This window comes from Pseudopipra pipra, chromosome 1, assembly GCF_036250125.1.
Source record: "Pseudopipra pipra isolate bDixPip1 chromosome 1, bDixPip1.hap1, whole genome shotgun sequence".
In the NCBI taxonomy this organism is placed as follows: Eukaryota; Metazoa; Chordata; class Aves; order Passeriformes; family Pipridae; genus Pseudopipra; species Pseudopipra pipra.
In genome coordinates this window covers 94669436-94682655 of record NC_087549.1, presented here as the reverse complement: position 1 = coordinate 94682655, position 13220 = coordinate 94669436, and the positions used below count along the sequence as shown (strand labels likewise).

The 13220-nt window shown below is 36.5% G+C and overlaps 1 protein-coding gene across 1 annotated transcript in view; it reads left to right on the top strand.

The window, feature by feature from the left end:
* Positions 1 to 13220, top strand: part of DCDC2 (doublecortin domain containing 2) — a 57174-nt gene that overhangs the window by 26070 nt on the left and 17884 nt on the right. Inside the window, exons 5-7 of the mRNA XM_064666031.1 lie at positions 2138 to 2284; positions 3302 to 3356; positions 6062 to 6257. Of these exons, the coding sequence (XP_064522101.1) occupies positions 2138 to 2284; positions 3302 to 3356; positions 6062 to 6257 (398 nt within the window). The remainder of the gene's footprint in view (positions 1 to 2137; positions 2285 to 3301; positions 3357 to 6061; positions 6258 to 13220) is intronic.

Sequence of the window (13220 nt, the reverse complement as noted above, 5' to 3'; positions counted from 1 at the left end):
TGTGATCTCTAGCAAGGAATCCCAGCTGTTGGGCTTCATGACCTTCCGGTTGCTGACTATCAAAAACCCACAGTCGTGTTTGTATATACCCCTATATACCTGCAGATGTATAAGCAATTCTTAAACTGTGGTACACTGATTTGCTGTTTTTTCCCCTGAGTTCTCCAAAGCAAAATGCAATCTAGCAGAACACTGTGTGACTAATTCAGAAGTAGGCTTCTTGCTGGTTTTCAGATCGCTTATTCTATTTTCATTGTTTGTGTGTAACTGATGTTGACTGTGTGGTAGTGAAACATAAATTGCTGTTTGAATTGCTGGCATGCCTGTGAAGCGTTTACACTATAAAGTAAATTTGAGTGATACAAATCGGGTGCTTCAGAGTTGGCATACCTCTTCAGAAGGAAGAAGCAATGTGATCAAGATTTTTAAAAGCTGCAGTTTCACTATCCAGAACTTCCAGTCTTTGCATTTAGAAACTCTAGGTGCTTCTGTACCTCTCTGTGGCAGGAAAAACATATCATTAGAATACTTTCATGAGGTTAATATAAAAAAGACATGGACACACTGGAGCAAGTGCAGCAAAGGGCCATGAAGATGAAGGGGTTGAAGATACTTGTCACGTGAGGAGAGCTGGCACTCTGCGTCCTGAGGTAAAGTCTCAGGGAAATCTTTTAAATGTGTATAAATGCCTGGTGGGAATGAGTGAAGAAGTTGGAGCAAGGCTCTTCTCAGTGGTGCTCAGTGACAGGACAAGAGGCAATAGGCACAAACTCAAGTACAGGAAATTCCTGCACAGAAAAAAAAAATATATTTGCTGTAAGGGTCATCAAAGACTGGAAAATGTTGCCCAGAAGAGTCTGTAGAGTCTCTATCCTTGCAGGTATTCAAAAAACATCTGAACACAGTCCAGAGCAACCTACTTTAGTTGCTCTTGCTCTGCATGGAGTGGGTGGACTTGATGGTATCCAGAGCTCTTGTTCAACCTCAGATATTGTGTGATTCCCGGTTCTGTAAATTGCATGGGTTTTTTCTGTGTTTATTCAAGGTTATGCCACCATATGTATCAACTGAAACAGTTTTTTTATCTATTAAACATAAATGTTTTGCACATTATAGGTCAGGGGTGTACTCAAGGTAGGCTCTTGCTATTCTTCCCAAAATGTTTATTGTATAGGTGTATATATCATTTTACGTCTCCTTGCACTGTGTTGAAATTTATGACTAACACATACAGTAGCTCCTGTAGAAGGCTTCTAGAAAGGCATCTGACAGCCATTCAATATTCCTGCATGTAAGACTTAAGTGAAAGCTGTTATTGTTGACTTTTAAATTAAATATAAATATTGTTGAGTTTCGGAATATGCTTCATAGGAAAGAGCTAATTTATTATTGAATGTTCCCTCTTTACTTATTGTTTTGACCATCCTTAAATCAAATCACAAACTCCACAATGAAGTAAATAATGTGTTGCCACCTGCTTCCACCCATCTCTCCCTGCCAATCCTTGATGCTTTTTTTCTTCTCAAACAGAAATCATTGTGGTAAAAATCTACTTGGCATAATAGACATATTATTATTGGTATTATTGGTAGGTGCCTAAGAGACACAGCTTCTTGTTATAATGTAGTGCTGTATTGCCTGCTCCTTCCAGCCTTACCCCACCAGGTACAGCCGTTTTCCAACCTTCTGATCAATACAATATTAGGGCAATATTATCTCTTTGTTCTGTATTAGGTGAACAGGTCCTTGGTTTTCAGGTGTGAATGCTCTGTTCTTCCTAGGGTGCCCAGAGCAAAGATGGAGGGTGGAACTTGGTATGAGGGGTGGTCAGGAACTCATGGAATAGATGCGTTCCAAGGTATCAGGGGAAAGGCATTGAAGACCTTATAAGTACAAGGTCATTTATTTAATTTTAGAAATTCTGAGAGTATTTCATCTATCATACCACTTCATACATCATTAGTTTTATATAAACTGTAATTAAATAATTATTTTGCTCTATTTTTCCTTGGTTTTGGGGGTGCTTTTTTTTTTTTTTTTTTTTTTTTTTGTAGCTACTGACCATTGCATGGCATGCACTGTACTTTATTGGGTTTCATAGCTGGAAATTCAAATTAAGCATTTTCATATTTTTCAGACTTTACACTTCAGATGGAAAACTTGTTCAGAATGGGTCAGAGCTGGAGAATGGGCAAATTTATGTTGCAGTGGGTAGGGAAAAGTTTAAGAAGTTGCCATATGGTGATCTGCTGTTTAGCAAATCTACAATGAGAAGATCACAGGGGTAAGTTCTAAAAGTGTGTGATATACTTCTCGTGTGTTTGTGTGTGTCAATTTGTTTACGAAGTGCGGCAAAGTACAAAAGATGGGTGAGTTAGTATGGATGCAAAACCTTATTGGCAACTTCTGGGAAAGTTGAGATAACAAAAACAAAAGCAAAAATGGAAATTCAGAGGACTAATTCATCTCATAAATGTTACATGATCATGTACCACAAAATTGGTGTCAGAGAAAGGACACCAAAAAAAAAAAAAAGAGCGCAGCTGAATGAGACTAGGTGCCGCCAAAGCAGTTTATATATACTTTTGCTTAGTAATGTTTTGTGGAATATGTACTCCCTTGAGATTGCTTTATGTTTGGGTCTATTTTTTGTAGGCTAGAACAGTGACTTTATTATAGAGTTGTAAACTCTGTGTCTGTTAGGAGAAACTTATGCTTTTCATATCTTTGGAAAACATGAAAATTGGGAGCCATTTCTTTGAAATAAATGTAAAGAATGGAACTTTGTCCCATAAACTGGGGTAGTTCAGAGAATTTACCCAAATTCTGCAGATGAACTAGAGTATAGTGTATATTTCTTCTTTTTTTTAGTGAGCAACTAGTCGACAGTGTGAATAACTCAGAAGTACTTTGGGAAACAGCATTTGCAACTAATGAGTTTAGGATAGTGAAAAGTTATGTTCATCAATTATGTAAACAGTTTTGTTGAAATTGCTGGAACTTTTCATCGCAATCGTTGTAAGGAGCATTCACATAGTAATTCACTGAATACTGCTCTATAAATTCACGGTATATAAAAGATGCATTGTGGGGAAACGTAATGCACTTGTGTGAATAAGTTAATGGTTATGCATAATAGTCTAGTGAACAAGAATGAGTGATTCTTAGTAAAAACATGCAATGAAAAAAACAATTAGTTTTGTTGCATAGCCATCTTGGTGTTACCTGACTTGATTATCGATACATAGTGTCTGTGATGGTGATAGTGTACACAGTTCTAAGATATGGCTTATTTCTGCAGTTCCAAAGCCTCTGTACTACCTCCAATTGTGGGAACTCGAAAGTCTAAAGGCAGCGTAAGTATCAAGTGTCTAATTTTGCTGAATTCTGGAAAATGGAAAATCCCTGTCCTTTGAGTTTTAATTAAATCTGTACAGAAAAAGATCCGGAGCCACCTGGTGGTGTGCTTATTAAAGCTTGATGAATCTGTAGCTATGTGCAGTGTCAATTACACTAAAGAAATCAGAGAAAATATTATTGCAATAATGGCTGCTTTTTTTTTTTTTAATAAAACCTTGAATAGCAAAGATCAGCTACTGCCTTGAGTAGCTATAAACATGATCAGATATATTTGTGTATTTATTTATTTATTTATTCAAGTTATACACCTAGAGGAAAAACACAGAACCTTTTACAAAACGTCTTGCAGAAAATCTTGTTGTTGCATTCTGAGTCTGAATAAGGCCCTAAACCGGCCTCCAATCTGGCGTGTTTTTTCCTAGGTGACCATTAAATACAGAGCTTCATCCTCCACTGCTTTGTATCCTGTATAGCTATTTTTGTTTGTGCAAAATGAGTCATAGAATCAATAAGGGTTGGAAAAGACCTCTAAGATCATCAAGTCCAACCTTTGACCGATCAGCACCACATCAACTAAACCATAGCACGAAGTGCCACATCCAGTTCTTTCTTGAACGCTTCCAGGAATGGTGACTCCACCACTTCCTTGGGCAGCCTGTTCCAGTGCTTAATCATCCTTTCAGTAAAGAAATATTTCCTTATGTCCAACCTGAACCTCTCCTGGTGCAGCTTGAGGCAATTTCCTTTTGTCCTGTTGCTAGTTCATTGAGAGAAGAGGCTGACCCTCATCTCACTACAACAAGGGTCCTCTGTGAATTTAAAACAGAGCCAAAAGACAATATAAGTATCTGTTTCCACCAATTCTGTGCAAGTGCAATTTACTGTACAAGTACAAGACAGCAGGGAGTCAGACTTACAGTCTCTCATTAAAATCGTGGTAGTTGATCATGTCCATTCATTGTTTACAAAACAAACAAAAATCCCTGGAGCCACTAAAAAGAAATAAGCAATAAAATATATAACTGTCTGTTCCATTCTGTTGGAATTCAGTAGAAGATAAAACTTCAGTAAAAAACATACTTTCAAGTGTTGTTTGGTTTTAAAATGTGAGCTTTGAATTTGTAAAAACAACTTATTAACAGTTCTAGCTTCTTGCCTCTTCTCCTATTGCTTAACAACAGGTACAGAAATTTATTTAATATTCAATTGTATTGCATTGGGATTGACACTTGATAAAAAGTGTCAAAACTTAAGGAAACAGGAATATGTACTACTGCTCTTAAATATCTAATGCAGCACTTGAACTGGTATGAATCATGCAATTGTTTGCTTCAATTTGATGTCTACACTTCTTTAATATTATTGCTTGGCAGTAGCAGTCTCCACTTTGAATCTGAAGAGATTTGAATGTTGCCATGTACTCGTTTCTCTTTATAGAGAAAGGATAAGTGGTAGATTTAGATGGTATTGGTAGATAAATGGTAGATTAGATGGTAAAAGCAAGATGGTATTTAAGGAATATATTTTTGATAGAACTGATTTCTGCTGATTATGTGAAAACTAGAAGAATCACATAAACATGTAGTAATTTATGCAGAACTTTTAAAGAAATGTGGGATTTTGTTCAGGACTTATTTTTCTGAAAGATTTTAATTCTATATACTGTCACCTCTTAACTTTAGCACTGAGGTGAAAGGAATTGTCCATGACCATTGCAGAATGAAAGGCCTTTCTGGTGTGCAGTTTCTAAAATGGCATGAATTGCTCATGCAGCTACACTAAGTGAAACAATGAAGTAGAATATACTGATCTTTTGTCATTCAGATAAGTCTGTGATAAGGTGAACTGTTCCAGATATCGACAAGGTTTTCTGCTTGACCTGCCTGAGTGTTTTGTTGTTATATGGAGTGTTTTGACAGAGCTGGATTAGAAAGAAACTTCTGAGGGGCAATGATGAGGGTGTTCAGTTGGTAAAGTCTTTACACAGCCTAGAACAATACAAACAGCACCCTAAAGGGCTGCTATAGACAGTTCAGTTTTTCCTGATGTTGATTGTGAACAAATCTAGACTGATGAAAAAATGTGCATAAATAATAAAATCCCTGGCTAGAACACCCAGGATCATACGTGCATCAAAGCTGTAAAAATAAGGACCAGGTTTCTGGTTCTGTTTCTAGAAGAGCACAGTGGAAGCAGGGGAACTGACTGATGTCCTTCAAGATGATTCAGAGGTGAGGTGTGCACAAACCCCTTTCTTAGTGTCTACTTGGCAGACAGTGTTTTTGCCACAAAAAGACTGTGATTCTCCTCCAGCTTCTCTTGACACTTAAAATAATGCCCATGTCTCATTTAAACAGACAATGACTTATTAACAACTTGGATACATTATATCTTGTGACTTTCCACACATGTGGAGGACATATAGCTGTATGCATGCATATATTAATTCTTTTCATTAAATGAAGCATTATTTTCTTCTAATAAATATTTTCTCCTGGGAGTTGTTGAGAAGAATTTAATCAGTCCAGTCATACAGTAAGTTGATAAGATAGTTATGCTTTTCTGAATAATTTAAGATATAACTTGAATGTACTGCTTGTAAAATAATATGCTTCTTTAATACCTCATGTCAGTCCTTATTTAAATTAAAAAATAAACTTTGTAATTTGCATCAGTGATAGTTATGTACAGTTCTTTTCAGGGAAATGATCTGCAATCTAAATCTACTGCTGGGTCCAGTGACCGGGGAGAAAACTGTTCCTCACCTCATCTTCCCAAAGGGAAAGACAAAAAAAGCCAGAATCCAGAGAATTCTGTGTCCAGACGACACTTTCCTAACAACTCTACAGAAGTAAAACAGACAGAAACAGCCTCCACAGGAGTCCTTCAATATAATGGTCAGTATTGAGATATCTTAAGTTAAAACAGTGAAAAAGTAGAATAATATGTTACATAGCTCTTGAATTGTCTATTTACTCTGGTCAACTGAAATTGCAAAAGTTCTTTCTGCTTAGGAAATGCACCTGTGATTAACTGCTACATTGCTGGCTTCATTTACATACCATAGGAGGCTTTGTGTGATTTTTAGTATACCTTGGAAGTTAAGCTGATATGGTTCTATCTTTATGCTTTGGCAAAGCAAAATGAAAACCATATTTTGGTTGTTTTTGTTTCTGCCCTGTATGAAGGAGAAGAAAAGGAGCTGGTCTTCTCCAAGGACACCTTGCTGTCCCTGATGATCCCTGGTTAGCTGTCTTGTTTGTGTAACAAAATGACTAGACCCTGGGGGAATAACACAAACACAAACTCTAGTTAGTGAATAGCTACTGACACCAGTCATACAGCAGAGCTGCTACTGGCCCTTTCAGAATTTGCCCCCCACTGTGCTGTGACAGCAGTGACAGCAATGTACAAATTTAGTTTCGTACATTGTTTGTCTTATCTTTTGGTGTGATATTCCCCTTCACCCCCATTTTTTTTTTTAAAGGCTAGAAGTCTGGCCCCTCACTGTTGCCATGCTGGGATGGCTATTCTTCCTCATTAGTAATACTTCTAGACATCTGTAATACTGACCAGTTAGTATCTGTCAGAAGAAATAAATTATACTTTCCATAACATTTGAAATTTCTTCTCAATGCCGTCTAAATGTTAATAATCAAGTGTACGACAACAATTTGTGGTCTAAAACTTCAGTATATGTCATCCAACAGCACAGTTTTGTACCTTTGTCTAGAATCACGAGTTGTAAAATTTGAGTCTGGAGCACTTTTGTAAATTTAAGTTTTAAAAGATCAGTGAAATATAGTCTTTTGTAATATAACTGTGTTCTCAGGAGTTAGCTTGTAGAATTTCAGGTTTAGTCTTGATTCAACTACTGTTCAGTCTGGTACAGAAATGCCAAGATGTAGCTTTGCCCTTGCAGGGTGAAGAGGAAAAGCAGGAGCAGGCACAAGCACTTCTCTTGTCTGTCTGTATTACTGGATGTTAGCCAAAGTGCTCCTCAGGCTGATAGCATTTGAACTCTACATAGCAATGTCTACAAGATGCTTATTTGCAAAGACTCCAGCTGTAGTGTACTTGGCCTCACCTTTGCCATGTCCATTCAGAAGGCATGAACAGACATTCAGAAAAGGCTGTTTATTTGGAGAGGCTGTTTCAATCTGTTTCCCTGTGGCAACAAGAAAGATGCAGTAAATGCTAAAAGTTTCTTGACTGTGGTACACTTTCAGATCCCACCTGATACTGTAAACTTGTTGAGGGTGAGATGCATCTTGTCTACCTCCCTCCGTATGAGGTTTAGAGGATTAATTCAAGCTGGGCTTCTGTGCTCCAGCTGTCAAGGAGAGACAAGTGTGTCTGGAGATGCCTATTCTCTCAGTTGACAGTGAAATTAGAAATGTGGTTTAGACCAGATGCTGAAGTATTGGATGTATCATGCATATAATTGCTGCCTTGAATTATGACATTTTCAGGTTCATTTTAGAGTGAGGAGTCTTATTCTGAAGTGGAAAACTAGAAGCCAACTCCAGTAACACAGTGATAATGATGGCTCCCAAGTACTGTTTTGATTAATACAGCTCCACTGTCTATTCTGAAGGCTCGTTGCAGTTTCTCAGTTTGATTTGCAGATTTATTCCAAACAACTCCTTCAAATTCGAAGACTTTGGATTGGGTAAGGGAAGCACTTATCACCGTCTTAGGAATTTTTTTTTTAATTATTATTTTATTTTTTACTGATGGACAGTGAAAAAGACTTTTGACATTTTAGTTGGCTGCATTTGGCTGTCACTGATAAGGGATTAATTTCTTTTAATCTGAAGCCAATAAACCGCACAGGGAGTTTACACATGCACATTTTGGGATGTATGAAAATAGATAAAGAGAAAATATTCATAATAAAGAATGTATCCTGTATTCTTTGCTGTCCTTTTCCCTGCCAATTTAGCAGTTATGTGGAATCTTCTCTCTTTTGAATGCTACACTGTTTGAAAGTGATTGTTTCCTGGGTATTAACATCTGAAGAATTATGCATATAGTGTATTTAAAGCTTAACTTAATCTTCCAACTGAGTTTACTTGGGCTAACTGTGTATGTACTTTGAATTTACTTTTTTTATGCACTGAGTTCACCAGCATGCCATTCATATTGCAACCGATCTGTGTCATAATCCTCTTAAATCAAGATGATTAAAGAATTTCTTAGAGTTGAAAGCTCTTTGTGCAAGATTTAAATTCACCATTTCTTAGTGCAAATCCAGTAGACTGTGAGCTGATGCTTTGGGTTTTGTAACATAGAAGGCATACTGTTAATGTTATGATTGGGTTCTCATTGCACTGGTAGAAACCTTAATAACATGGAATATATTGTATTTAATAGTAATTGCAACTAAAAATGTGAGGTTTAGAGCTTAGACTAGTACAGCTGGTTCAGCAGAATTTGTGTGTATGAAAGTGACACCAAAGGTACATCTAATTATCAGCAGCTTGGTTTAAGCTTTAAAGAAACCCAAACAAACCACCATAAAACCTCAAACCTATTAATTTTTTTGCTTGAGTAGCATCCTGTAAAGAGTATACCTAGGAAGTTGAATAGGAAATTCAGGAGTGTGGCAGAAAATTCTTGGAGTGTATTACCCTCTTTTAAAGCCTATTCCATTCAAATACAATGGTTTAGTTGTGGTCTCGTGGCTTGCGAAGTAACTCCCCACACAAAGCATAGAACAAGTTCTAGAGATCACAGGCTGTAAAGTTTGTGTTTTCGCTGTGATTTGGAAGTCATATACTGGACATAAGCTGAGTTACTCCACAGTTTTTCAGATCTATTTTTGGGTATTATGAGGTCTTAGAAGTTAGCAGTCATTTGAGTTTCCTGGTTTTGTTATTACCTAAAAAAAAAAGAAGAAAAATGCCAACCCATATTTAAAGGTAAAGCTGCACAGAACATCAGGTATGGCAACACTCTTGCTCTGAATTGCTTTCAGTAAAATTATGAACTTGCCAGAGTACAAACCTGGGCCACCAGGTTTGTGAACTGTGCATCGTGAGTTAAAACTTTTGTTGTTCATGTTTTCCTACTGACAATTTCTAGGGTTAAAAAAACCTCTCTCTAGTTAAAACATAGACCATATTACTGCTGTGTTGTCAAAGCCGACAAAAAAAAGGTACTGAAGAAAGAGAGATCATCTTGTTTGCAGGGATTTTACAGGACCTGTGTAGTAGGAGACAAAATGGCAATCTATAGCAAGAAATGAGAACCCTTATTGCTGTTAGTGTGTATTGTTGCATTGCTGAATTATAGTAGCCAGAGTTTACTTACTCCAGTGGGGAGCTAGGGTGATGGTAAACCTTGCAGTCTTTTTCTTTGAGCACACGGTGAATTTCTTTGGGTTTGCTTTTAGTGAAGTGAATACTTTGTAAAATGGGGAAATATATATTCTCAGCAGGAAAGCCATGTTGCTTAACTCCCTGAAGGAGGGTGTGTAAGTGTAGTGATGCTTGGTTTGGAATGACGACCAGGGCAGACGTTTCAGGGCTTGTGCATTTGTTTTGTGATGGCTTAGCCCTCAGGACCCAGCTGTACCCAAGAGAAGGCTGTGTTATGGAATAGGCATGGAATTAAAAAAGATGTGGCTGAACAAGGACTGCTTTGTTAATTTCAAAATGCAAGTGGTCCAAATGGTCTGTAATTTAAATAAATTAATAAATTAGATGCTTAAGAACATGGAGAATAAATGAGATGAATGACCAAAGTAGGGAGAAGGAATTAAAAAACCATTGTATTATGACACTCAGTCCTTTATTTTTGTAGGTGTTGATGTGAAAAGATGACTTAGTTTTTGCAGCTTTTCCTTTGCTCGAGACTGCTGCATAGAAGGGCAACCCCTAGAAGCACCTTTTGCAGTTTCTGTTGAGGTAGTCATATGTCAGTGTTCTACAATGGTGTGAAATTGTATTAGGAATTCAATATTTTCTGAAGAGAGTATTTAATTGCTTATAAGCTTGAGGCTGCAGTAATATCAGGTGAAGAAAAACATGTATTTTTCAATATTCTCAACAATCTCTTATGTATATTGCTACTAGTTGCTTTTCAATTCCATTGCTTTTTGGTGATAGAAGTCACATGCAAAGCTACTATGAAGGCAGTGGATTTTTGTTGGAAATGGGCCTTGTACAAAAGTGATGCTTTTGAATTAAAAAAACACAAACAAACAAAAAAAACACACACAAAAAACCAGAATATAGGATTATGTTGTACACAGGCATAAACACACATCCTCCCTATTTCTCATAGCAAACTATTCAATTTAATGAGCGACTTTTTTCTTTTTTACGTTTTGTTTTTAATTTGCTTTACTATTTTTATGAGGCAGCCTCTGTTGTAAGTCACATTATTTTTTTTATAGTAACATTAACTTCCTACTTACAAACAGGGCTTCCAGTTAGTAAATGCCTCAGATTTCCACAAAATATTCAGGACAGACTATTATTACAAAGATTTTTTTATTTCTATTACTGAACTTCAATCAATTTAAAATTTGAAATGCTTTAATGTCTGTATAATGTTGTAATTTGTACTGGAGTAAATGTTTTACAGTTAATGTCATTTAGATAAGGAGCTTATATAAAAACCATTAATTACTATGCTTAATTATTTTAAAAATACATATTTCTTATGAGTTAGTTTAATGTATAAATCAATTAGTATTTAATAAAGTCATATAACCTTCTTGTTTATCAAAGTGTAGAAAAAAGATTCCAGCTAAAGTACTGAATGGCATCAGATGGAAAATGATCTTTGTACTTTAGCCAAGGTTTGATAAGTTATACATGCTCCAATTCATGGCTTCGTTCTGTACATGCTGAATTGATTGACTGCACAATCCACTGAATGTCTGTGTATTGAGATAACCAGTAACATGTAACAGGTGAAATGTTTCTAATCAAAATCTTTTGGGCATTTCCCTCTTGTGATCTGTTATTTGCCCTTCTACAGGTTTTTTTCCCCTTTTTTTCCCAAATTACTGAACATGACCCTGTTTTAAAATAATTAGAAATAATGGAAATTTTTCTTTAGGTTGCCTAAGTTCTCTCTGTGCAGGGTATAAAAAATAGTGCTGATTTTTGGCTCAAGACAGTTTGTTTTCACACAGTGACTGGGAAAACCTGAAAAAAACCAGTATCTTCCGGTTGTCTGGACACCATGGAAAAATATTCCCCCAGAAGATCAGGAGACTTGCAATAATATTTTGCTTGGCCTCTTGACAGAAGCAGCACTTGCTGTGGCATGGAGAACTGAGAAGCTAACCGAAATAAATCCTCTGATTTATACTCATCAGCAAAGCTGTGGGGAGACATTTTGGAGCTCAAAGTACCCTTGAATCCCTTGCTACCATCATACTCTACTCAACTTGAAGCAAAAGGGTAGAGTGTGTCATGGCTTGAATGTAAGGCTTGGATGCACCTTGCTTTCTTACCACTTTCAGAGCTCTTCTGCCCTGGTGTTGCCATGCCCCGTCTGTTGTCAATTCTCAGGTAGCAGGAGGCACAAGAAAGTCAGAGCTAGCTCATACAAGAGGAGTATGTTTAATCTACAATATTGTATGAACTGTTTGGAGAAGTAGTAAATGTTCCTTCTAATGGAAGTGCTGGGAATTTTCAGTAAGATACACCACTTATTTCTGCTGCAATAGCGATTGCAATATAAGCCCATATCAATACAGAATGAAGACTCACAAAAATATTCCTTCATGTAATTTATAGCATTTTCTAAAATGCCGTCTTGTTTTTTTCCTCCCTTAGAGACGTGTGTAGAAACTGACTAATGATTCAGAGACAGAGATGTGAAATATTGCATCAATAAGACTTTTTCATCCTTGTTGTTTTCCTAAACCAAAAAGCATTTCTGAAGTGTTACCTATAAAATATGAGGCAAAGTTACCCAAACGAACACATTTCCTTGGGAATAACTCAGAGCACTGATAACAGTGATTAATGCGGCCTGCAAACTCCTGCTGACAAGATCTTGACACAGAATCACATAAACAAGTAATGTGTTGGCCTTTCACTCAGCTGCCCTCCTCCAGATACTTGTAGCTTCACATGCATAAAGTGTAAATACTTCTGGCTGAAGTAGAGTAGCAACACAAACGATGTTTACATTTTAAGCTATTTTCTTAATGATCCATTTAATCCAGTTAATTTGATGTAAATTATTTTGCAATTTTTGTATTTCTTTTCACTTTTTATAACAAGACTAGAGTGTTTGTCCTATCCTTGCCATTTTCTTTGGAATTTTTTATTTGTTCAAGTGTTACAATTTCAGTTAATGTAATTTTTTATTTCACTTGTTTTAGCACATTTGAGACCTAAGTGTTTTTCTTACTTCCCTGACTGTTAATGATACATTTATTTTGGACATTTGCTTTCCATTCTCTTACGTTTGTGAAGAGGTAAATAATTTTTTGTAAATTTTTGTTGTAAATTTTTTATTTTCCTTAAATAATATTTTTACTCTGTGAAAGAACAGGAATGCTGTTTCACTTTAGAGTGCTTTCTGTGCAAGACAATGAACAGCAGTATCCGTGAGAGATGCTGCAATGTTGTTCAGGGTTATTTTCAACTAATTTCTTTTCATTTATGACCAGCTTTCTGAGCAAGCACCTATTAGAAAGTGCTTGGAGGAAATTGCATGGAGATTTCAGTTTTTGCTTGTTGAAATCCCCCTGCTATTACCTTTCTCAGCACTCTCTTTTAAATGGGAAATATAGTTCCTTACTGAAACTTACAATCTTCTTCCCTCTCTCTTGCTCCGTCCTGGTTTCATGATTAAGTTTTTTGAAAATACTGTATGTCTGTCTGCTT